The 26536-nt window shown below is 37.7% G+C and overlaps 1 protein-coding gene across 1 annotated transcript in view; it reads right to left on the bottom strand.

Annotated features, from left to right (window-relative positions):
• Positions 1–629: 629 nt before the first annotated feature.
• The window catches only part of LOC121374375, a 32162-nt gene continuing 6255 nt past the window's right edge, over positions 630–26536 (bottom strand). Inside the window, exons 3-7 of the mRNA XM_041501479.1 lie at positions 26268–26404; positions 18560–18686; positions 17262–17530; positions 7829–7901; positions 630–3775 (exon numbers count right to left, since the gene is read on the bottom strand). Of these exons, the coding sequence (XP_041357413.1) occupies positions 1356–3775; positions 7829–7901; positions 17262–17530; positions 18560–18686; positions 26268–26404 (3026 nt within the window). The 3' untranslated portion in view covers positions 630–1355. The remainder of the gene's footprint in view (positions 3776–7828; positions 7902–17261; positions 17531–18559; positions 18687–26267; positions 26405–26536) is intronic.

Raw genomic sequence — 26536 nt, 5'->3', positions numbered from 1 at the left:
AAATTCCATCATACGAAAAAAGGCGTTAGCAAATAGAGCAGCAGGCTTAATACGACAACAAGTACATAAGACTTTGGTTTTCTTTGTTTTAATTTTGGTTTTATAAAGACGAACAAAGTCATTAAATATAGTTTGAAATAGGCACCTTCAGGCTTTGTGCCAGAAAAAAAAAAAAACCCACCTATAAATGGCCCTACTAAGTGGTTATGGGCTTGAAATGTTTCGAAACTGCACACTACATTTTATATGATTTGACAAAATCTGACAGCTGTTCTTTTACTATTATCTATCTAAAAATTAAAAAATATATATCCACTAATTTCCAAGTTTTAGGGCAAGTACTTTTAACCTCTGTAGCCTCTGGCAGAAAGCCTGGCCATTTAGATGCTAGAATAGGGCCTGCATTAAAGTATGTTTTGTTTAATGACACCACTAGTGCACATTTAGATGCTAGAATAGGGCCTGCATTAAAGTTTGTTTTGTTTAACAACACCACTAGTGCACATTGACTTATTAACCATCGGGTAATGAATGTCAAGCATTTGGTCATTTTGTAGTCTTAGAGGAAAACCGCTATATTTCCATTAGTAGCAAGGGATTCTTTATATATACCTTTCCACAGACAGGATAGCACATACAAAAGCCTTTGATATACCAGTTGGGGTGCACTGGCTGGAATGAGAAATAATCCAATGGGCCTGCAAACGGGTATCGATCCCAGAACGACTGTGCATGAGGCGAGCGCTTTACCTCTATGCTACGTCCCGGCCACTAGGGCCGTGTTAGGTAATAACACTGTTTCCGCGGATGCCATACGCGTTGAACGTAGCGGATGACCAGTTCATTCTGTCACACCATGAGCCCTGCACTGATAGAACAGTGTGAACAACAACTTTATGACAGGACACTGCTAGTCTGGAGGTCCATCCCCTGATTGTGAATTATACACCTGTCCCCGTTTTACGACACGATGTTAGTGTTATGCAATTAAGGTGATCTTAGCGCAAAGATTGCTTCGTAAAACGGAGCCGTAGAAATTACTTAGGCACCACGTAGTTTTGATTATATGACTTATACCCTGGAAGTAGTTGTGACCATTTGGTGGATACAAAACACTTAAATTAATTTATTCTAGAGAAAAAGCCACAATCCGTAAATATGTTTGAAAATGTTCAGTAATTATCTAATGACCTGAAATCACATTAACGTAAGTAAGTTAATAATTTCATCTTGGTTAATACCCAGTAGACACAGAACATGTAACAACTCTTAATATCAGCTTTAAACCACGTTGGCATGGACAACTACTTCTAGACGCCTTCTAGAGCCTGCAATACAATTCACGTGGTACCTAATTAATTTCCAGGTGTATATTTTAGATTTGAATCCCCAATCAGCTTCATGAAGTCTGCTGTAGATATCGTGTCTGACCCGGACAGAATCTCAATCTGATGCCCGTGATAGACAGAATGTTCACCGAACTGGGAGACTGGGATGGCGATCACTTCCCCATAACCTTCCAGGACCCCGGTCTCAACCGACGAATCATCAATGATTTCCTCCACTACCTCAGTAGGCTGGCCTCCGTACACATACTCCTCAATGTAGGAAGCAGGATCCACCTCAACCGAGCCAGACACAGATTCACCTGCTTCATAATAGCTCAGGGCCTCAGCTGTAGTATACGTAGTTGTGTTACCATCACTAATGGCAACATAGTGAGCCAAAGGAATCCCCGTCTCCACAGCTGGTAACTCTGTGTAACTGGACAGAGGAGCAGGGCATGTATCATCAACAGTAACATGCTTCACCAATCCAGCTGATGATTCTAATGCTGGTATTCCATGCTTGCTAGACAGATGTACTCTCGAAAGATCTGAAATATCTGTATCAACATCAGGTTCTGTATAAATCTCCGAGGGTCTATGAAAATGACTCGTCAGTGAAACAGACTCAGCATTTACCATGTCTGATTCATTTGTAGTCAACTGGGTTCTGTTGGAAACATTGAGTTTGTTTCCATTTTGACTCGCTTTACCTTTCTCCTCATGAAAATTGACAACAACTACGGCAGACTTTCCACGTTTCTGAAGATCTTTCACAGCTTTCTGTGCTTCAATTGGTAAATCATCTATAGACTTAATAACATTTTCTGCTTTATTCTCAGCATACCCACTGTCAGTTCCAATTGGGGTTTTCAACTCATAATCTAGTATCTTATTTGAATCCTTTGACCTTGACACCAAAGAGCTTTTCTCTGAAGTCTGGTTCCAGTGGGCATTAGCTAGATGGTGCTGCATCAGCTTTTCTGTTAGGAAGCGCAGTGTGCATCTCGAGCACCTGTAAGGAAATGTGTCCTGATGGCTGTCAAGGAGATGCTGCACCAAAGGGTTTCCACTGATGAAGACATCCGGACAATATGGACACTCCAGCAGCTCCTGTGTGTGTCTGATGCCCTCTATCACTGAATCGTCCAACTCGTCTTTGTGCTGCTTGTGCAGATGGTGGTCCAGAGATGTGACTCTGTCAAACAACTTGGGACAATAGGGGCATTTGTGAGGCGAAACATCTAAATGTACATGGCCTATATGCCTGTACAGGTTGAGCCTGTCGTGGTAGCCTAACACACAGAAAGGACAGTGTAGAGGTACTCGTCCATCATGTTCGTCCATCTTGTGCTGTTTCACTTTACTCAAACTATCGAAAGATTCACAACAGATATCACAAGTGATAAGACTGGATTTTGATTCCAAACTGTGAGCACGTGAAAAATGATTTCTAAGCTCTTCTTCTGTGTGTAGAACCATCTCACACTTCTCACATCTGAAAAAAGGAGGCTGAACTGGGTCACCTGCCGTTTCAGATTTGTCAAGCTGTTTTGTTGCAGCTGAAATATGTCCACTATCAGGAAGCTGTCCACTACCGGGAAGTTGTCCACTACCGGGAAGCTGTCCACTACCGGGAAGCTGTCCACTACCGGGAAGCTGCCCACTATCGGGAAGCTGTCCACTACCAGGAATCTGTCCACTACCAGGAAGCTGCCCACTACCGGGAAGCTGCCCACTATCGGGAATCTGACCACTACCAGGAAGCTGTCCACTATCGGGAATATGTCTACTACCAGGAAGCTGCCCACCATCCTTAACATCCTCCACTATAACATGCTCCTGCAAGTGCTTCTCAAAGAAAGACTTGCATTTGAATGTTGCTGGACACTGATGACAGAGCATCACTGAATCCACGCCATAGCGCCTTCTCCTCCTGTCGACTTTCTCTTCCGAAGACAACAGACGTTGCAAGGGGACACTTGAAGCATCTTGATGAAATGTTTTAGTATGTTGGGCTAAATTCTGGTATCCCAAGAGCCAAACATCTTCCACACAGTGAGGGCACCTGACTCTCATTTTTAATTTGATTTCTTGCAAATAGCTCTGCATGTCAGATGCACCAGCATGAACAACTTTGGCATGAGAATACAATGTGGCTGCACTGGAGAGGATTTTGAGGCAGTATTTACAGGTGAAGGACGTGAATGGAAGCTTGTCTGTGTCATCACCGAGTTGTTGCAGACTTTCAATAACTATGCCATCACTAGTCTTTTCAAGACGATTACTCTGTACCTGTTCCCCGTTAATCAAGATTTTGTTCCTCAGTTTAAATTGGTGAGTGACTGCTTTCCCAGACACACCGACCGTAACCTCCTGCAACGCTGGAGGAATATCGTCAAAGTTAACGGGCTCAAACAAGCTGCCTGCAGATGAAGGGTTTACAACAACTGAAAAATAGAAACAAACCACAATTAAACGGTTAGACTAATAGAATCTATCACCGTTGTAAGGTACAGATAAGGCAATTCCAACCTGAGGGACAAAAACATTTTGTCCCGAGGGTTGGAATTGCCTTATCTAAACCTCACAACAGTGATTGATTATTTTTCTTGCCCATTTAATTACAGTAACAAAACATTAAGTTTCTAAACTATGGTTTGCTTATCGTTGAACAATTCATAAACATTTCAACTACAAACTCCTTTAGTCATACGTGAAAAAATATACTCCACATTATGTAACGACATAAAAATGTAACAACTTACCAATAAATATAAAGTTGAAAATATTAATTTGTTTTGTTAAATATTTTGAAAACAATGATACGTTAAATGGCAAACAGAATTCTGAAAAGAAATGAGTTATGACGTCAATCGTCATAAACATGAGTTAGGACGTCAAGCATATGTAGAAATCATCTAGCCCCCAGCTCTTGGTTCCGGCTAGCAGCTTTTTGGTCTGGGCTGGTGGAAATTAACTGTATTACTATAATACACAGGGCACTAGCCAAAGTTTCTGTGAGGGCGAGTGACTTTCTCAATCATTTATTGAACACTGCCTGTCCATCGCCAAATTAGCCAATTGCTAATTGCTGATTTTTATACAAAGCGGCTACAACATTTACCTTTTAGCAAATAAAATATTCTTTAAATTAACTACATTTTAAAAACTAACAAGGAAATACACATGTACTCCACATATAAAAAAATTGGCTAAACGAAAATTTGTTCTAGTTTTGTTCCTATAGTATGTGACACTGGGGTTGAGATTATGTACTTAATACATTAGCTATAAAATAATTTTAACCATAGCATTTCTGACATTATATGTTTTTCAACGCAACAAAACTATTAGCTAGTGCAAAAAAGTGGCACACTTAAAAATAAATTTGTACAAAAATTACTTAATGCCAGTATGTTCTAAATAATGTCTGCATAAAATGTTAACCTTTTGTTACCTTTTTTCCTACTGAACTCAAAAATAAAATTATTTTATCCAACATATGAATGGAAAATGAAAACAACAATACAAAGTTCATAGATGTGTATGCTGCTGCTAGAGGAACAAAAGTATAGACCTCGGGGGGGGGGGGGGTAGGATTTTATTATTTTAAAAATTATTCTTCCATGTATTAAACAAGCAATTTTTCATCAAATTATAAAATAATAAACTTACCTATTGATAATTGGGTGGTTTTGACTCATTACATTTACCAATTGGTCTGTAGCATTCAGTTAGAACTTTGAGGAAGGGGTTGTAGTACTGATATTTACAGATGCTAATTTGCTTGATATACATGTATATACTGTTTTTAAACCCAAATGTTAACATTGTTGCCTTTGGGATTTTACTTGGTATCCTTGTAGTACAGGTTGCATAGTACCAAAGAAGAGAGTTCCGTTACAAAGTTCGAGGTGCACCGTGAAATATTTATGAAGTAAAAGTAGCTGCGGGTGTGATTGGTAGTAATATGTGACATTGATTATTTGTGCAAATACTATTATCCATTGAATACATATACTTTTATTTGTTATACAGTTGTTATGCAGTATATACCAGAGTTTGAAACTAATGTGGGGTACCCCCCAAAATGGAAGTGCACTTTTCAGCAAAAATGACAGTTGCTATTAAAAATATACTACTCAAAAGAATTTAAGGGTCAGACGATATTTTCGACATTATTTTCTGAATGTCAATTATATTAGCTAGACCATAATGTCACGCATGGTATTGTTCCATTTTGACGAAAGTGGGTCTAAGCAACCCATAAATGAATTAAAATCCACTGTCATTGACACTGTCGACTAGTTCTAATGGCGAAAACATGCTTACATTTGCACGTAAATTAGGGCGAAAGCGAAAGGTCTGCTAAATGCCCATAACTTGCTTTTTCACAAAGCGCTTCATTTGCACGCTTTGCACGTGTATTCCATGTTCCCAATGCTGAATTTCCGTATAATTGGAGCTTGCGTTCGTGTACAGTGCACACACCAAATTCGACAATGGTACAACTTCAACTGACTATCGAAGATCGAGGAAGGGCTATTGCTTTGCTTCAGGATGGCAATACGCAAAGAAATGTTGCTCTGAGACTTGGTGTCAGTCAGAGTGTCGTTGGCCGACTGTGGCAACGGTACCAAGCAACAAATTCTGTTCGAAATCGTCCACGTTCGGGAAGACCCCGAAGCACTACAAACAGAGAGGACCGTTACATCACCAATATGGCTCTACGTCAACGCACAACCACTGCACGCCGATTACGTGACAATCTGCGGACTGCAACTGGAACTCGAGTGTCTGATCAAACCATATGCAATCGTCTGAGAGCCAATAATCTACGCTGCCGTCGCCAGGCTGTTCGACCACCACTCCTACCACGTCACAGAACGGCCAGACGTCACTGGTGCACGCTTCATCTGCGGTGGCAACGTGTTCAGTGGGGTCGAGTGATGTTCACTGAGGAGTCCAGGTTTAGTCTCCAGTTCAACGACGGTCGGGTTCGTGTCTACAGACGTCCTGGGGAGCGCTTCGCTGCTGTTAACGTTAGACAACGTCACCGGTTCGGTGGTGGCAGCGTCATGGTGTGGGGCGGCATCTCTATCCACCACAGGACCCCCCTCTATGTGGTGGATGGCAATCTGAATGGAATCTGCTATCTGAATGAGATTATCCGGCCGTTGGTTCTCCCAGGCCTTCAGCAGATTGGCGGCGGGGCAGTTCTGCAGGATGACAATGCCAGACCCCACCGCACCAGGGTGGTAACGGACTTTCTCAGACAACAAGGTATCGCCAGGATGGATTGGCCAGCATATTCGCCTGACTTGGCCCCAATAGAGCACGCCTGGGACGAATTAGGCAGGAGAGTTCGGGATAATCATGCCCCTCCGGCCAACCTTCATAATCTGGGTGAACTTCTTATGGCAGAGTGGCAGGCCATTCCCCAAGAGTTCTTCAGACGTCTGATCAACAGCATGAGGCAACGATGTGTCGAGTGTATTCGCGCCAGGGATGGATTCACACACTATTAAACGAATGTTCTAATGTGTAAAATCCATGTTTGACAACCTTCAACTTTGACAGCATGTCATGTGACTTTCTTGTATACAGTGACGTTTATTTGTGGTATTTTGTCAATATGGAACAATAAATTAATTTTTTGGTGTAGTTTACATCATCAATCTAATACACTCTGAAACTTATTTGGTTATAAATTTTTGACCCTTAAATTCTTTTGAGTAGTATATTAATTAAATCTCTTAAATGGCATGTGACCCCCCATTTTCTTGCAGGTCGATTACATGTGAGGTGCCACACTTTTTATTGCTGTACTTCCTGGGTGTGTTGATACGCTGCTTATATCAATTTTACTAGTAAACGTTAACATTATCGGCAATAGGAATTGATTTGGTCTAATGGAACCTACAACCATTAGCAGTTCTTTATTTTTACCACGAGTTACTTCCCTTTGAATGGTATGGTGTGGTTATTGACATAGCCCAGTGGTAAAGTGCTTGCTTGATGAGTGATTGGTTTGGGATCGATCCCCATCAGTGGGCCCATTGGGCTATTTCTTGTTCCAGCCAGTGCACCGCAAGTGGTTTATCAAAGGCCATGGTATGTGTTATCTTGTATGTGTAAAAGTGCATACAAAAGATCCCTTGCTACTAATGGAAAAATGTAGCTGGTTTCCTCTCTAAGATTATATGTTGAAATTACCAAATGTTTGACATCCAATAGCCACAGATAAATAAATCAATGCGCTCCAGAGGTGTCATTAAAACAAACCTTTTGCATAGGTATTAGTTTGGATCTAAAAGTGATGTATAGAGATTTCACTTTGTTATGGGATTTTCATTGCTGAGGTCATTAGGTCATCACATACCTAAAAAAATTGTCCAATTGTGTCAGGTGAGCCTTGGGGCTATGGCTGAAAAAACCATATCTGCCCCCAACTCATTTTACGACTGGGGTATATAAATATATGTCAGAGAAGTTCTTACCATTTTGTTTTTTCTTGTAAAACTTCAGTGAAGCTTCTTTAAGGTTGCTGATAATCATCATTGGTTGATCATTCTGAAAGAAAGTTATCACTTCACAATGAAGGAAACAAAACACTAGGATGTTACAAAACAAATTTTAAACACATTTTGCTCAATATATTGTTGTTCCACAAACTTGTTTTAGTGTGTTTTAAACACATTTTGCTCAGTATATTGTTGTTCCACAAACTTGTTTTAGTGCGTTTTAAACACATTTTGCTCAATATATTGTTGTTCCACAAACTTGTTTTAGTGCATTTTAAACACATTTGCTCAATATATTGTTGTTCCACAAACTTGTTTTAGTGCGTTTTAAACACATTTTGCTCAATATATTGTTGTTCCACAAACTTGTTTTAGTGTGTTTTAAACACATTTTGCTCAATATATTGTGGTTCCACAAACTTGTTTTCGTGTGTTTTAGACACATTTTGCTCAATATATTGTTGTTCCACAAACTTGTTTTGGTGTGTTTTAGACACATTTTGCTCAATATATTGTTGTTCCACTAACTTGTTTTAGTGTGTTTTAGACACATTTTGCTCAATATATTGTTGTTCCACAAACTTGTTTTAGTGTGTTTCTCATATACCCTGTATTTTATTGTTTCATAGCTAAATAAAATATATAGTTATACATGTATTTCAAGTTGATACCTGAAATCTCTTCTTCTTTCGTTGAGTATATACATATTTTTATTGTTTCACATACATGTAGTTTCCAAAATTAATGTTGTTTAAAAAAAAGTTTGAAACAATGTTTTTGTTTTATAGACTTTCTAATAGATTTTTTTCTCTTTCATTGATTTTTAAAAAGTAAGTCGTTTTACAGGCCTCTTAGAACTGAAAATTTGCATAAACCATTTTTGGGTTACACAAAAACAAATTAAGGTAACCCATTTCGTTTTTATGTAACCCATCATAACCATGTAAATGATGTCATAAATTCAATGGACGAATGAAAACGGGGTTACACAAACTATACTTACGCGAGCGACGTGTGAACGAAATCATCGCTCTGGTAAATTTCAGAGGCCTGGTTTGTCCAAATTTTTAACAGACTTGATTGTTTGACACGAACTGATTGGATGTCTTCCTACATAGCGGTTGTAGATTTTGACAAACAGTGAAGTCTGACACTTTATCTTATTCACTTTGTAAATGTTGTTTGTTTGCATCAAGTAAAGTTGCATTTAATATTAACCAAACTGTACAATAGTGTACATGAAATTCTCTGCCTTCACCAACCTCCATAAGAAAGAGCATGAGCATACAAGACAGGGTTGGGCTAGTGCTGGAGTAAATCCTCAAGTTGGGCAGAAACTATAGATATTTTGGGGCAAAATAAGCTGGCCCGAAACCTTTCCCAGCGTTTGAAATAAGTACAAGTCCATTTGTCTCGACAAGTGAAAATTTACTCAGACAAGCGTAATTTGCCGTAGTGGTTATCCGGAGCCCAAGTAAATTTTGGTTTTTTATAAAGCAGTATCAGAACTTTTAACAATTGTTGTACTTTAAAAAAGAAAGAAAAAAGAAGCAGTGTCTCATCGCAAACTGTTATACAAATATCGTGGTTTGAGAGTGAAATAAACCTGGTCTTGATAACATACATGTAGTAGTCTTAGCTTGTCAATATTCAGAATATCTTGGAGTTGCGACTTATTTAAAAAAAAAAAAAAGTTTATTGTTTTGTTGTTTAAGTTTACAATGAAATAGTTGCCTGTTTACCACAAATGTGAAAGTCAGTTTTCCTTTGATTTTTGTGAATTTCTGATTACATCATCAGTAATGTGATCAATCGAAAACCTGTCAGACAGGTTAATCCAAGATTAAAAGCATATTAGTTAACATTTATTATTTTATTATTTAGGTGTAAGTAATATTTACATATATCTCTGCAGTGAATTTTATGAAATAAGTTACTTAAAAATAAATTTACATACCAAAACCAAATGACGATCGATCAATAAACCCGTGAAAAGGCGGGATAAGTTTGGTCATGTGGTTTCTTATTGATTTGTTATCAGAACAAGTCTGAAAATAACAGACCTGTTCAATAAAACAAAGAAGTAAACATTTGGCTTGTCTCCCCATCATAGAGGTTGTGTCCATCCCCCACTCCAGATATCGTCCTACAGGCCTAAATATGCGTCTAGTCATGGACTTTGCCCGGTACAAACGTGTCATTTGCCAGGCTTTGGTAATCACAAACTTAATTAATATTGAGAGTAATTATTTCTGTGTTGAAGCAGTGCGATGTAGTACGTTTTAAAATGCACATTTAAAGGGGTTTTTTGTTTTTGTTTTTTTACCATATCATGCACGTGCTTACACTTGAACTGTTACTAGAAGGCCTTCGCGTTTTCCAGGAAAAAAGGTTTCCCATGTCTATTAATAGACCCGAGGAATCCCTATGCATTGCAAATGGTTCAACGACCAACGTATCCTTTAAATTAATGTTTTGGCCTACCCTTCTAAACTGAACAGTGGATGAATCATTTTGTTTCATTTTGTTTATTTAATGTAGCCTGTCCCTCTGAAAGCGCATGGCCCCACAAGTAGCAGCCATCATTTATGGCAGAATATTACCTTGGATGAGGCTCCGGGTTAACTGTCACTCTATGGTACCTTCACTTCAACTTGTGTTGTGTTCTTGACAAATGTCAATTGAGCATCCAAAGTTAAATGGAAAATTTTATTCTGAAGTAAGTAAAGTACACCTTATTCATTTTGTTTATCACTAGCTTTGTTATTATAAAATTCTTGGAGTTGCGAATATGATTGGAATTTGTTTATATGTCATAGGTCTTTCCGCAGTGTCCGGACAATCATGAATTTCGTTTTTTATCTGTCAAGTTCTTAACATGTATTTAACAAAATAAATTCTTCGGGTTGGAGTTGTGGAAAGATGTCAACTGTATTTCAAAAGTTTGACAAAACATCAACTTGTTTGATGATGAAAACGCAGCCCGACCTCACAAGCCAAGTGCTTATAAATTGCATCATTTTATCCACATTTTATTGTAGTTGTTATTTGACATTTTATTACTTTTTCCATATTTAATAGTGAACAGAATACAACAAAGACTTTTACCTCAATCCAAACCCCTGTAACCTGGATACCCATTGAGCTTACTTGGGTCCAATTTGGCCCGTGGGGTTAGGCTACTGTTTAGAGGAGGTTCACTGCATCATGTAAAGTTAAACTTGTACTACTAGTATATGTAACAGTACATGATTAATAAAGGACAACAATAACATTATTTTAACATTTGGTAACAGGCATATTTTCATTTATGACAGGACATTTCGACAGGCCTTCAGCTGAAAACCAGTAATGTGTTTTGAAGGGAATGTTCTCGAGAACAATTTAACTGGTTTTCACTGAATGCTAAACAAAAACACTAATTGTTTATGATTTGTTTCATGCTGAAACTATCTCCACTGTAAAACATTCTACAATTTGTTGCAGTCACCTGAGTCACGAAATTACAATGCAATTTGAAGTGAAGAGTAATATGCGAATTGGTTTAAAAAGAACAGCCAAGGGCTTTAACTTTTCCTGCTGCATCCACATTCTACCATACATAGAAATATTTGCGGACAAGTAGATTTTGTGGTATACTTAGATTTTGTGGTATACGGTGGACAAGTGAATTTTGTTTCTTATTTCTATCACTACATGCATGTACATGTATGAACATAAATTATTCAGCCTTTTTTCATTTCATTTTTTTTTGTTTTTTTTTTAGTTTCTTTTGTTTTGCCTAAAGCACTATATGTATTAACCAAATCACTGTAAAAAGATAGATTTAAATTTGTTTTATGAATTACATTTAAGTCCATATTTTTATGTTTATGTGACAGTAGAGAGGGCTTACAAGAACAATTACTGTGTGTGTCGGATGACAAAAGTTGACCAGTATAAATAAATGTTGTACCCAGCAGGTTTGTGTACATGTACAGAGTACGCACATGTATATACAGGTACAAATTAAAGGTGAAATGAACAACAGCTTGTGCATGAACCTATACATTTACACTTGACTAACCCGAGTTGGAATTAGGTGACATGTAAACATGTATTCTGCTTTTTTTTTTTGATCGGTGTACGATGGTAGCTGTTACCCGTCATTGTCTGATCCTACATGCACATGTACATACTCACGTCATTGTCTGAACCTACACATACATGTATATACTCACGACATTGTCTGAACCTACACGTATGTGTACATACTCATGTCATTGTCTGAAGCTACACATACATGTACATACTCACGACATTGTCTGAACCTACACGTACGTGTACATACTCACACCATTGTCTGAACCTACACGTACGTGTACATACTCACACCATTGTCTGAACCTACACGTACATGTACATACTCGCGTCTTGTATGAACCTACACGTACATGTACATACTCACGTCATTGTCTGAACCTACACGTACATGTACATACTCACGTCATTGTCTGAACCTACACGTGCATGTACATACTCACGCCATTGTCTGAACCTACACGTACATACTCACGACATTGTCTGAACCTACACGTACATGTACATACTCACGTTACTGTCTGAACATACACATACATACTCATGACATTGTCTGAACCTACACGTACGTATACACTCACGTCACTGTCTGAACCTACACGTACATGTACATACTCACGTCAGTGTCTGATCCTACACGTACGTGTACATACTCACATCATTGTCTGAACCTACACATACATGTACATACTCACGACACTGTCTGAACCTACAAGTACGTGTACATACTGACGTCACTGTCTGAACCTACACATACATGTACATACTCGCATCACTGTCTGAACCTACACATATGTGTACATACTCACACCATTGTCTGAACCTACACTTACGTGTACATACTCACACCACTGTCTGAACCTACACGTACGTGTACATACTCACACCATTGTCTGAACCTACACATACGTGTACATACTCATGTCTTGTCTGAACCTACACGTACATGTACATACTCACATCACTGTCTGAACCTACACGTACATACTCATGACATTGTCTGAAGATACACGTACGTGTACATACTCATGTCACTGTCTGAACCTACACGTACATGTACATACTCACGACATTGTCTGAACCTACACGTACATACTCACACCATTGTCTGAATCTACACATACGTGTACATACTCATGTCTTGTCTGAACCTACACGTCCATACTCATGACATTGTCTGAACATACACGTACGTGTACATACTCACACCATTGTCTGAACCTACACGTACGTGTACATACTCACGTCACTGTCTGAACCTACACATACGTGTACATACTCACACCATTGTCTGAACCTACACATACATGTACATACTCACGTCTTGTCTGAACCTACACATACATGTACATACTCACATCACTGTCTGAACCTACACGTACATACTCATGACATTGTCTGAACATACACGTACGTGTACATACTCACGTCACTGTCTGAACCTACACGTACATGTACATACTCATGACATTGTCTGAACCTACACGTACATACTCACACCATTGTCTGAACCTACACATACGTGTACATACTCACGTCTTGTCTGAACCTACACGTACATGTACATACTCACGTCACTGTCTGAACCTACACGTACATACTCATGACATTGTCTGAACATACACGTACGTGTACATACTCACACCATTGTCTGAACCTACACGTACGTGTACATACTCACGTCACTGTCTGAACCTACACATACGTGTACATACTCACACCATTGTCTGAACCTACACATACATGTACATACTCACGTCACTGTCTGAACCTACACGTACATGTACATACTCACGTCATTGTCTGAACCTACACATATGTGTACATACTCACGTCTTGCCTGAACCTACACGTACATGTACATACTCACGTCACTGTCTGAACCTACACGTACATGTACATACTCACGACATTGTCTGAACCTACACGTACATACTCACACCATTGTCTGAACCTACACATACGTGTACATACTCACGTCTTGTCTGACCTACACGTACATGTACATACTCACGTCACTGTCTGAACCTACACGTACATACTCATGACATTGTCTGAACATACACGTACGTGTACATACTTACGTCACTGTCTGAACCTACACGTACATGTACGTACTCACATCATTGTCTGAACCTACACGTACATGTACGTACTCACATCATTGTCTGAACCTACACGTACATGTACATATTCACGTCACTGTCTGAACCTACACGTACATGTACATACTCACATCATTGTCTGAACCTACACGTACATATACATACTCATGTCATTGTCTGAACCTACATGTACATACTCACGTCATTGTCTGAACCTACATGTACATGTACATACTCATGTCAATGTCTGAACCTACACGTACATGTACATACTCACGTCTTGTCTGAACCTACACATACATGTACATACTCACGTCATTGTCTGAACCTACACGTACATGAACATACTCACGTCATTGTCTGTACATACTCACGTCATTGTCTGAACCTACACATACATGTACATACTCACATCATTGTCTGAACCTACACGTACATGTACATACTCACGTCATTGTCTGAACCTACACGTACATGTACATACTCACGTCACTGTCTGAACCTACACGTACATACTCATGACATTGTCTGAACATACACGTACATGTACATACTCACGTCACTGTCTGAACCTACACGTACATGTACATACTCACGTCATTGTCTGAACCTACACGTACATGTACATACTCACGTCACTGTCTGAACCTACACGTACATGTACATACTCACGACATTGTCTGAACCTATTAATACATGTACATACTCACGACATTGTCTGAACCTACACGTACGTGTACATACTCACACCATTGTCTGAACCTACTAATACATGTACATACTCACATCATTGTCTGAACCTACACATACATACTCACGACATTGTCTGAACCTACACGTACGTGTACATACTCGCGTCATTGTCTGAACCTACACGTACGTGTACATACTCACGTCATTGTCTGAACCTACACGTACGTGTACATACTCACACCATTGTCTGAACCTACACGTACGTGTACATACTCACATCATTGTCTGAACCTACACGTACATGTACATACTCACGGCATTGTCTGAACCTACATGTACGTGTACATACTCACATCTTGTCTGAACCTACATGTACATACTCACGTCTTGTCTGAACCTACATGTACATACTCACATCTTGTCTCAACCTACATGTACATACTCACGTCTTGTCTCAACCTACATGTACATACTCACGTCTTGTCTCAACCTACATGTACATACTCACGTCTTGTCTGAACCTACATGTATATACTCACGTCTTGTCTCAACCTACACGTACATGTACATACTCACGTCTTGTCTGAAACCTACATGTACATACTCACGTCTTGTCTCAACCTACACGTACATACTCACGTCTTGTCTCAACCTACATGTACATACTCACGTCATTGTCTGAACCTACACGTACATGTACATACTCACGTCTTGTCTGAACCTACATGTACATACTCACGTCTTGTCTCAACCTACATGTACATACTCACGTCTTGTCTCAACCTACACGTACATGTACATACGTCATTGTCTCAACCTACACGTACATGTACATACTCACGTCTTGTCTGAACCTACACGTACATGTACATACTCACGTCTTGTCTCAACCTACACGTACATGTACATACTCACGTCTTGTCTCAACCTACACATACATGTACATACTCACGTCTTGTCTCAACCTACATGTACATACTCACGTCTTGTCTCAACCTACATGTACATACTCACGTCTTGTCTCAACCTACATGTACATACTCACGTCTTGTCTCAACCTACATGCACATACTCACGTCTTGACCCAACCCACACATACATACTCACGACATTGTCTAAACCTACACGTACATATACATACTCACGTCTTGTCTGAACCTACACGTACATGTACATACTCATGTCTTGTCTGAACCTACACGTACATGTACATACTCACGTCTTGTCTGAACCTACATGTATATACTCACGTCTTGTCTGAACCTACACGTACATGTACATACTCACGTCTTGTCTGAACCTACATGTACATACTCACGTCTTGTCTGAACCTACACGTACATGTACATACTCACGTCTTGTCTGAACCTACACGTACATACTCACGTCTTGTCTGAACCTACACGTACATACTCACGTCTTGTCTGAACCTACACGTATATACTCACGTCACTGTCTGAACCTACATGTACATACTCACGACATTGTCTGAACCTACACGTACATACTCACGTCACTGTCTGAACCTACACGTACATACTCACGTCATTGTCTGAACCTACACGTACATGTACATACTCACGTCTTGTCTGAACCTGCACGTACATGTACATACTCACATCTTGTTTGAACCTACACATACATGTACATACTCACGACAGTTTACACGCTGCTCGTTTCAAGTGTTCGTGCATTTTGTACCCACAATCATTGTTGTGTCAGCGTTCAAAATAAGCACTTGTCCGTTTGTCCTGACAAGTGAAAATCTGCTCGGATAAGCAATAATGTACCTTGGTGTTTATCCGGTGGACAAATAAAAATTTTCAATGCAGTTTCATTTTGAGCAATCAAGAACATTGTCCTTGCACTTGAATAAAACAAATAATTTATTTGGACAAGTGAAATTATAGGTGGACAAGTAGATTTCTAGATGTACTTGTCCGGTGGACTAGTGAAATGTTTGCTTATTTCCATCACTGTTTTCCCCATTTAATTCCATCATTCTACCCACAATATTAGTTGTGTAATGTAAAAATGTGTAGTGCTTCATTTGCACCCCTATATACATGTAGCTGTTTGGCAGTAAAGCTAATATGAAGGAAGGAAGGAAATGTTTTATTTAATGACACACTCAACACATTTTATTTACATTTATATGGCGTCAGACATATGGTTACGGATCACACAGATATTTAGCGAGGAAACCCACTGTCACCACTTCATCGGCTACTCTTTTCGATTAGCAGGAAGGGATCTTTTATATGCACCATCCCACACAGGATAGTACATACCACAACCTTTGTTACACCAGTTGTGGAGCACTGGCTGGAACGAAAAATAGCCCAATGGGTCCAATGATGGGGATCAATCCTAGGCCAACCGCGTATAAAGGTAATATGAATAAATGCTGTTATCCAGATTCAGGTATTTGCCTTTAATTCAGGTAAAAAGCAGTCTGCCCCCCCTCTCCCCCTACAAAAATGGGAGCCTGTATGCCTATAAGAAAGTGTTCATTGCAATCAAATATTTACCTCATCTTCTGACTCTAACCCATCAAGCTGACTCTGGTGAATGATGTCTTTCGTTCTCCTCTCTGGACCATCACTGTCATGTTCTTTCTCTCCACCGCTCACGTCCACAGTGTTCTGTGTTTTATTAGCTCCCAGTGTTTGCTGTCTGTCGTTAATGAGACACCCACCTGTATAATGATGGTCCACCATAGCCAGCCTCTTGTCACCGAGGATTCCTGTTTTGGGCCACTTCAGCTGCATCATCATAGGTCGTTTTGGTTTCTTTTCAACTAACAAAAAATAATGTAATTAAGGATTGTCCATTATTTATGTTACATTCATCTGGGTATGAAAAAAAAAATCCACAAACTGTGTGAATCGGTGAAGCCGTTCACACATAAGATTGCAGATACATTTTGTTTGTTCATACCAAGATGAATGTAAAAGAAATAACAGACAATCCTTATCATTAAATTTAAAACATCACGGCTACATTGACTCTGGGCGTGGAGAAAAATTTGCCTAATTATCGCAAAAACTTCCAAAATTGCAAAAAACCTGGTTATTTTTAACAAAATATCAATTATTACAGGGAAGTAATTCACCAAATATAAATAAAATTTGCCAATTGTTTCGAAAATTTGCAATTTACTTACTAATAATAACCCTAAATGTTAATATTTTATTTTGAATAATTTTTTGGTTCTTCAACAGAAACGCTCAGTTAGACAAACTACCAATATAAAATGACATCATCAGATATTATGACGTTCCCTGACAACCTTATTTTTACGTCCATCGAGAAATTAACAAACTCGCATTGCTACGGCTGGACCAATGGGACGATGTTATATTGTAATTATGTAATGGAAATTTAATTATTTAATTTATGAACATAAATGTAATAGCAGATAAAAGAAAAAGAAAAATTAAATAAAAATTTAAACCCACCATTCTAACTTTCCCAAAATATCATTTGATATCCTTGGTTACCGGTATACTCACTAATCTAGATAAAAACATTATTGAACAAGAGTAGCAGGACATAGCAGAGTGGCATTCACCATTCAACCTTAGCACGATATAGCAGAGTGGCATTCACAATTCACCCTTAGCACTATATAGCTGAGTGACATTCACCATTCAACCGTAGCACTATATTGCAGAGTGGCATTCACCATTCAACCGTAGCACTATATAGCTGAGTGGCATTCACCATTCAACCTTAGCACGATATAGCCCTTTCAGCATTCAACCGTAGCACGATATAGCCCATTCACCATTCAACCTGGGGACACGTTTACCCTCAGTGTGTATACCTGACACCTGAGGTTTTCTCACTCCTCTTGCCTCCTGCTGTGACATCAGCTCCAGGTGGGGAACTGGATCATAGACGGCTTTAAATGGTCCAAGCAAAGTACTCGAATGGCTTGCTACAGATAACCCCTGTCAACACAAAAATAAAATGTTATTAAAAATGACTAAATCTTAATATATAAATATAGGTCATGAATACAATCAACAAATACATATACTGAGTTCAGTTCTACAGCCAGAAATACACTTTCGGATTCAGCAGTAGACCTTCTGTTGATAGCATCATAAGACGAACTACTGCACTGTCTGTGAAGTTGTGGTATTGCATTGTGATTAAAATACTATTTATTGCATAAGAAACTAAAATATTGTATTACCGTGAATTTGTTGTATTGCATTGTGATTAAAATACTTTTCAAACAACATTAGAGAAGTATAGATTGCCAGGCCTTTTTCCCAGATTTTTTTAAGGGGCTTTACATTTTACTCATCAGTTTAATTAACACAAATCAAGACAAAATAAGTGTGGTTGGGGTAGTACTTTTAAAACATTTTAGTGTTTGCCTTTAAACCAGCAAATCAAGTTTGTTTTTGTTTTTTCAAATTATTTTATTATATTATTTACTTTATTGTTCTTTAATTATTTTTATTTAATTTATATTAGGGCAGTGACCCCAGTATTCGACCAGTGTATTTAATTAATTACCATACTTGTTTAAACTGAATAGTATATAGATTTTCCCCAACGTATTTTGAACATACGTGACAGGGTGAACATTCTTCTTCCGGAAATGAAATAGCAGACGATAACCATGTGAATGAATGTAAGTAGATATTCATAGGCTATAATGATAATATGAACGTCAGCCATTTTTATAGCATGCTATTACACCATCCAACATCCCGTGAACATTTGCAATACTTTTAATCCATTTGAAATCTTTGAAAATGTCTTTATGTTTTTATTTATAATCAAATGGAGCTGGCAATGCAATGTGACCTCAATCATTATAATTTCGATCACGTGACCACGTGACCAAATAATGACATATGATAGAGAGGGTTGCCCCAGTATTCGACCAATACAAAAGCTTGAGGATACATTCCCAAAATAAACTCCAAAGAACCACAAATTTACTACGTTTATGTCTTTCGGTGCTGTTTGTCAGGACTTACACTATTATTATTTATTTTTTTTCAGTCTAATATCATTATTTGTAAATTGAGATAGGACCAAAGAGACTCTTCATCAGAAAGTAATTGTGTGTGTGTGAATGTGTATTTTAAGCATGTGCGTGTGTGCGTAAATGCATGAATATGTGTTACAGTTGTTAAAATCAACACTTTTTGGAGTTAGTTGTTTGATATATGCTGCATTAACTATGAAATAAACTTCAAAGTTTAGTTTTATTAGTTAATTAGAAAGTGGTCGAATACTGGGTCAGCTGGTCAAATATGGCATACTGTTCCTTGCGGCACTCAAACCTACTCTAATCGGCGTATACCGTATGAACAAAACTTGGGTCTATTCAATGAATAGCATTGCCAGTAAGTATTTACGAAGAAAAACAAATATTAGCAAATGCCAATAAAATGAACATGTTATAATCCTTTCTTTCTTAAGTGGTCGAATACTGGGGTCATTGCCCTATTTATTTCATTTTTATAATTATTATTTTATGTTTATTATGTTGTCATTCTGTTAGTTCTGTGTTTAAATGGGTGAAAATAAAAGGTGGGCGGCTGAGCAACTCCCACTCCCCCATCCTTCCAATTAAATCAAAAAAAAAAAAAATCCACTAAAAACATTTGAAAGCTTGCTTAGTGTATATGGTTGTGTGTTAGTTGACTCTATGGATAGGCCTACTCAGGGCCGTAGCTAGAATGTTTTGTTTGGGGGGGCAACTGAGTAGTTAATAGTCTAAAACTCCTTAAACAGTTAAGAAGAGAATTTTCTTTAAGTTTCTATAATGCTTTCCGGATTTTTTTTTTTGGGGGGGGGGGGGGGGCAACTGCCCCCCTTGCCCCTCCCCCACTAGCACCTCAGTATCTGGTACAAAAACGATTGGTACGATGTGGTTTAACATGTAATTGAACCAGAGATAATGTCAGTCTGTCATTCATAGGCATTCACTTGGTGAACCGATCAGTTTTAATTTAATTAAGATATCTCAAACATCTGAATAAAGAATTTTTAATATGATCCCCTAATGTTGGATAACACTGGTCTGGCCTTTTTATTTCTATTTTCTTCAAATGAATCAATTGCTTAAATATCAACGGCTGACAAAAGTAGTTTTGTTTTTATAAAGTCAGTGTAAATATTATTTGGCACCCAAAATAGACAATTGTAATGCTTAATAAATTACAATGTCCGTTATTTTTTATAAGCGATGATATCCATAACAAAATAAAAAGTTTCTAATTTTTATTAGGAATTACTGAATAAATATCAGACAAAATATCAGACAATAACATATGACATATTTGGCACCAAATAAGTGGTTTTCTAGCCAGAAATTGCTGACGTAATATTAATAAAGTAAATGTTTTTATTGCTCAAATAAAACATAACTTTTTTGTATGTATCAGCAAATGGACGCTTGTATGGGACATAATAACAAAGTTTTTATCATGGTTTAAATACTCACTAAACACTGTTTTCTTTGATGTTGAGTGAGTAGACATACACACATCGATGTTTTTAGTGTGTGTGTGTTTTGAGAAGGGGGTGTCAGGATAGAAATGGCTGATTGACAACTTAACTGTATAGAAAGGGTGTAACAGATAATTAATTGACAACTACATGTACTTATAAACAGAGAAGGCATGGTGTGGTTGATAGCAGTCTGTGTCTGGGTCATCTGTATTGGAAAGAATAAAGGATTAACTATGTGTGTTAACTGTTGATTTCGTAAGTCTTCAAATATTATCTTTTGAATAAGAATAAATGGTTGTGGTAAATAATTTTAATGTGCCAATTTGGGAGTAATTTATCAAAGTCACTGTAATAAAAAATCATGGGCTAGGATAGTTTGATCTCGGAGCAGTATGGCGCTAATATAGTAATCATACTCATACTGAAGTGCAGGGGAGACAAGATGGCGCATAGACTAAACACTTTGGGGTAATTTTCACCATTTTCAGGGCACTTTTTTTTTCATTAAAAACAAAAAAGTAATTGAAATAAAACATATTAATAATACATTTTTTTAGTGTTTACAAAAATAGTATTTTTTTGTTATTTCCAAAACACTTACTTTTTTTCTTATGTCGAACCAAACTGAAATTATTTAATAAAAAAACAATTTTGTAGGATGGGATGGACTAGGCTATAGATACTTGCTTGTTTGAACTTTATTGTTGATAAAAATATTCTCGAACTGTAATGAAAAATCTCACAAATAAACGAGAAGCAGACGACAACAAATTAGATGTTGATTGCACGAACCATGCATGAGAAAACATTCTGAACAGAGTTCAAGCCATGAAATAAGCGGCCGGTCAGGGTCATTGTCCGGTACAAATTTGTAACTTGTCATGATTTGACAGTAACAATGTAGCCCATGTAGCGTCGACAGCGGGTTTCCTCTCAAAATCTGTGTGGTCCTTAACCATATGTCTGACGCCATATAACCGTCAATAAAATGTGTTGAGTGCGTCGTTAAATAAAACATTTCTTTCTTTCTTTCTTTTTAAAAAGCCATAACACATGGTATTCCCATATCTCGCTTAAGCCTACAAGCCAGTTCGAACGAATCGAAACTAAAATGTCCACTGCTATCACAATGGTCTCGGGCATTTCCTTCCTGTCCAGTCTTTCCACTTTGTTTGAATCAAATTCACACAACTTTCTCACTGCAACATTACTAGGAAATGTGTGAAGGCTAAATTTATCGGCTTTTCTATTGCTAGAACCATCAACAACACGTCGTTTAACCATAATAAACACAAAAGAGGCAATGAACAATGACGCTCACTATCGAATGGAGTTCCCTTCGTGACGTTATGGATCAAATCTTACAGAAATTCCCGAAATGAATTCAGCTGGTTCTGTTTTTCAGGGGAATATTTTTAAATCGAAAATATAGCGGTATATAATTCTTTTTAATTTTTTGTTTTCATTTTCTAATCATACTAAATAATATCTTTCGTTTTGAAATATTTTATTGATAAGAAAAAAAGTCAAAAGGATTGTACAACAGGCAGAGCCTATATAAGTGCTCTCCTAAACAAGATGGACATCAGACAATAGGCCTAATCAATATTCATAATCATATATAAAAAATAATAACATAATGCCCAATGGCATAAAGTATATAACCATACTTACCAACATTTTAGAATTAGAAAGTGAGCTTGTGAGATGAGGGTCTAGTAGTGGTGACGATGATAGGTTTCTGTGTGACTGGTCAATAGTTTATGTGCAGTCTACAAGTGCTGCTTTTAGTTGTGCAGTTTCCCGCTTGAGGGAGCTTGTGAGATGAGGGTCAGGTTACCAAGTGGTAGGTGCACTGTGAGGTCAGCTTGTGCCGGATGAGGGTCTACAAGTGGTACTGAAATAACTGGATTAATCATTATTTGGTATCAATTTAAACCCATCACAATTTTTAAAGCTTAAATTTTCTTTCTTTTTTAGTGGGTTTTTTTTTTTTGGGGGGGTGGGGGGTTTGTTGTTGTTTTTTTTTTGCTGGAAGTGGTAGGAAAGCATTGAAATGCGGTAGGCATAGAACAGTAAAGAAATCTGTAGCCTACCACATGAAGCGATAGGGTTAGCATAATTAATAGTTATTAATATATAGTAATAAAAGGTAGAGAGTAGAGAGAATAGAAATGGGATAGTCGAGAAAAATTATGATAGTGATGATCCTATTGTTGGAGCTAAACCTTATATGGGGGCAGTTAAAATCAGAATAATAAGTTAGTGCAACTCGAATCTCTTACTTTCAGCTATATATTTATGTACTGCTTTAAAAATGAAATAGTTTTTTTCAATTGGTAGGTTTATTGAACCGGATAATAGAAGATCAATGTCTAAGATATTAAGGTAATTCCTTAAAGAGACACGCCCTAGTTGTTAACCATTACGCCGTTGTTTTTCGTTATTAATCCCATTTTTTCACAAATAAAATTGCACTTTACTTACTGTTTATTATTTACAATATACATTTCCATTCATCTGAAGTGTTTTTTGGTAATCCTGGTAATCCTGGTGTTTGTAATACCACAAAATGCATTTTTCGTATTTCTTAAAAAGCCACGTGCCTCTGAGAAAAAAACGTTGAGCAGACAAGGTCTAATCTATTTTTAGAGGGGATATTCCCATTTCAATGTCACAGACGTTGGTATACCACATGACCATTATCATTTTGGTTCGGATTGTTTTCTCGTGCACGGTTTGTGCAATCAACATCCGATTTGTTACCATTTGCTTGTTGTTCATTTGTGAGGTTTTTCTTCACAGTTCGTGAACATTTTCATTAACAATAAAGTTCAGACACGTAAATATCTCAATACAAAACGTTATAAACCCTTAAAACCAATAATTTTGCTAAGTCTTACGATATCTGGAGAGGGGATACAACCTTGGGAGGTGGGGGTGGGGGACACAAGCTATATTGTTACCTTTATTTAAATAGAGTAGGAAAAAAAAATCTTACATTTTCGTCCTGGGGAGGGGAAGTGCCTCTCCACCCGTGACGACGACGACGACGACTACTATGACTACTACTACTACTACTACCACCCACCACCACCACCACCAATAATAAACGGTGCATCTAATTGCTAATAACAATAGGTTAGGCACTAGTACCCGGTTCCGAATAGCAAATGTAGGCTAATTGCAGTTTATACAAAATATATAAAATTTATTATTTCAAACACTGTAGTATAGTCAACATGGTCAGTGTCGTCTTATTCCCATTCAAGTATCACGATTGCTGCAGCAGCCACTTCCTAAAAAGAAGCATCCATGTTCGTAAAGTAACTCCCTGTTCCATACTCATTCCTTTCGCTGTCCAGGACAGAACAGTTGGAACATGTCCAGGAGAGGTGAAAGGAACGCACCCCAAGTATGTGTGCACTCTGTGAAATTTGTCGTGACGTAGGCATTTTTGTGCTTCGAGCGACATCTACCGGTGATATCAGAATACTAACTTTCAAAATTATTTCAAGCAAATGGGTCATGGGGATTCCCATGGTATTTATCGATATAAAACCTGCTTTTTCACTCCATTTTATAAAAACGTGATCTAAGTGTGTTACAGGTTTGTAGATAATCATGATACTTAAATTGGAATAAGACGACAATGATAGTCCATCACTGACCATGTTAACTATACTACAGTGTTTGAAATAATAAATTTTATATATAAAAAGCAATTAGCCTACATTTGCTATTTGGCACCGGGTACTAGTGGCTAACCTATTGTTATTAGCAATTAGATGCACTGTTTATTATTGTGGGTAGTAGTAGTAGTAGTAGTGGTAGTGGTAGTAGTACAGTAGGATGAAAATGTAAGATTTTTTTTGTCCTACTCTATTTAAATAAAGATAACAATATAGTGTGTTCCCCACCACCACCACCACCCAAGGTTGTATCCCCTCTCCAGAAATCGTAAGACTTAGCAAAATTTAAGGGTTTGTAACGTTTTGTATTGAGATACTTACTTGTCTGAACATTATTGTTAATGAAAATGTTCACAAACTGTGAAGAAAAACCTCACAAATGAACGATAAGCAAATGACAACAAATCGGATGTTGATTGCACGAACCGTGCATGAGAAAACAAACCAAACCAAAATGATAATGGTCACGTGGTATACCAACGTCTGTAATGTTGAAACGGGAAGATCCCCTCTAAAAACAGATTAGACCTTGTCTGCTCAACGTTTTTTTCTCAAACGTGCATGCATTTTTAAGATGTATTACAAACACCAGGATTACCAAAAAACACTTCAGGTGAATGGAAATGTATATTCTAAATAATAAAATGTAGGTAAAGTGCAATTTTATTTGTGAGAAAATGGGTTTAATAGCGAAAAACAACGGCGTAATGGTAACAACTAGGGCGTGTCCCTTTAAGTATTTTATGCATTAGAATTAACTTACTAGTTTTGCGACGTTTATATAATGGTTCCCAACCAAGTTCATAATATAGTTTGTCAGGAGATGTTCCTTTCCAAAGTCCTGTAATGATACGGGCAGCCTCAAGTTGCACTGACTCAATTGTATTGGATTCTTCTGCTGTACAATTATCCCAAATTATATTACCATATTCCAAGATTGGTCTTATAAATGCAACATACAGTTTAGTTAGGGAATTTCTATTTAATTTATATTTTAACATACGTAGAATGTTGTTGTTTACAAGCTTTAGTATATATATATCATTAATATGATCTATAAAGTAAGCCCTAGATGTTTGTGGGAGGTTACATTATCAAGAGGAATTCCATTACGGTATAGCTTAGGAATATCAATATGTGGTTTTCTTGTGAGCAACATTGATTTGGTTTTAGTTATACTAAATTCAGCTCCCCAACTAGCTGACCACTCATGTATAGATTCCAAATCTTCATTTAGCGTTTCCTGATTGATATAACTCAGTACATCATATATCTGGAACAGCACTTTGAGATTTGTTTTGTATTTATTTTTTAGGGCATGTACTTGTGCTGTTTCATGTCCTACATGTGAATACACACCTGTAAAAACAAGGGAGATGTCTGAGAGGTTTCTTTTTTGTAACTGCCTTTCAGCAAAGTAGGTGACAAAATCTCAAAGTTTTCTCCCTCAACTGATGTAAAAATGACAGACTGGGTTGATTTCAGCTGCAGAGATCCTGAAAAGACAAACACAGCTTTAACCCATTGGCGTAGTACACCATGACAACATACACATTACCAGTCAGGGCTAAGAGATCCTGAAAAGACAAACACAGCTTTAACCCATTGGCGTAGTACACCATGACAAC

This window comes from Gigantopelta aegis, chromosome 1 (assembly GCF_016097555.1).
Source record: "Gigantopelta aegis isolate Gae_Host chromosome 1, Gae_host_genome, whole genome shotgun sequence".
NCBI lineage: Eukaryota > Metazoa > Mollusca > Gastropoda > Neomphalida > Peltospiridae > Gigantopelta > Gigantopelta aegis.
Note: the sequence above shows the minus strand (reverse complement) of the source record. Positions and strands in the feature narration are given on the sequence as shown.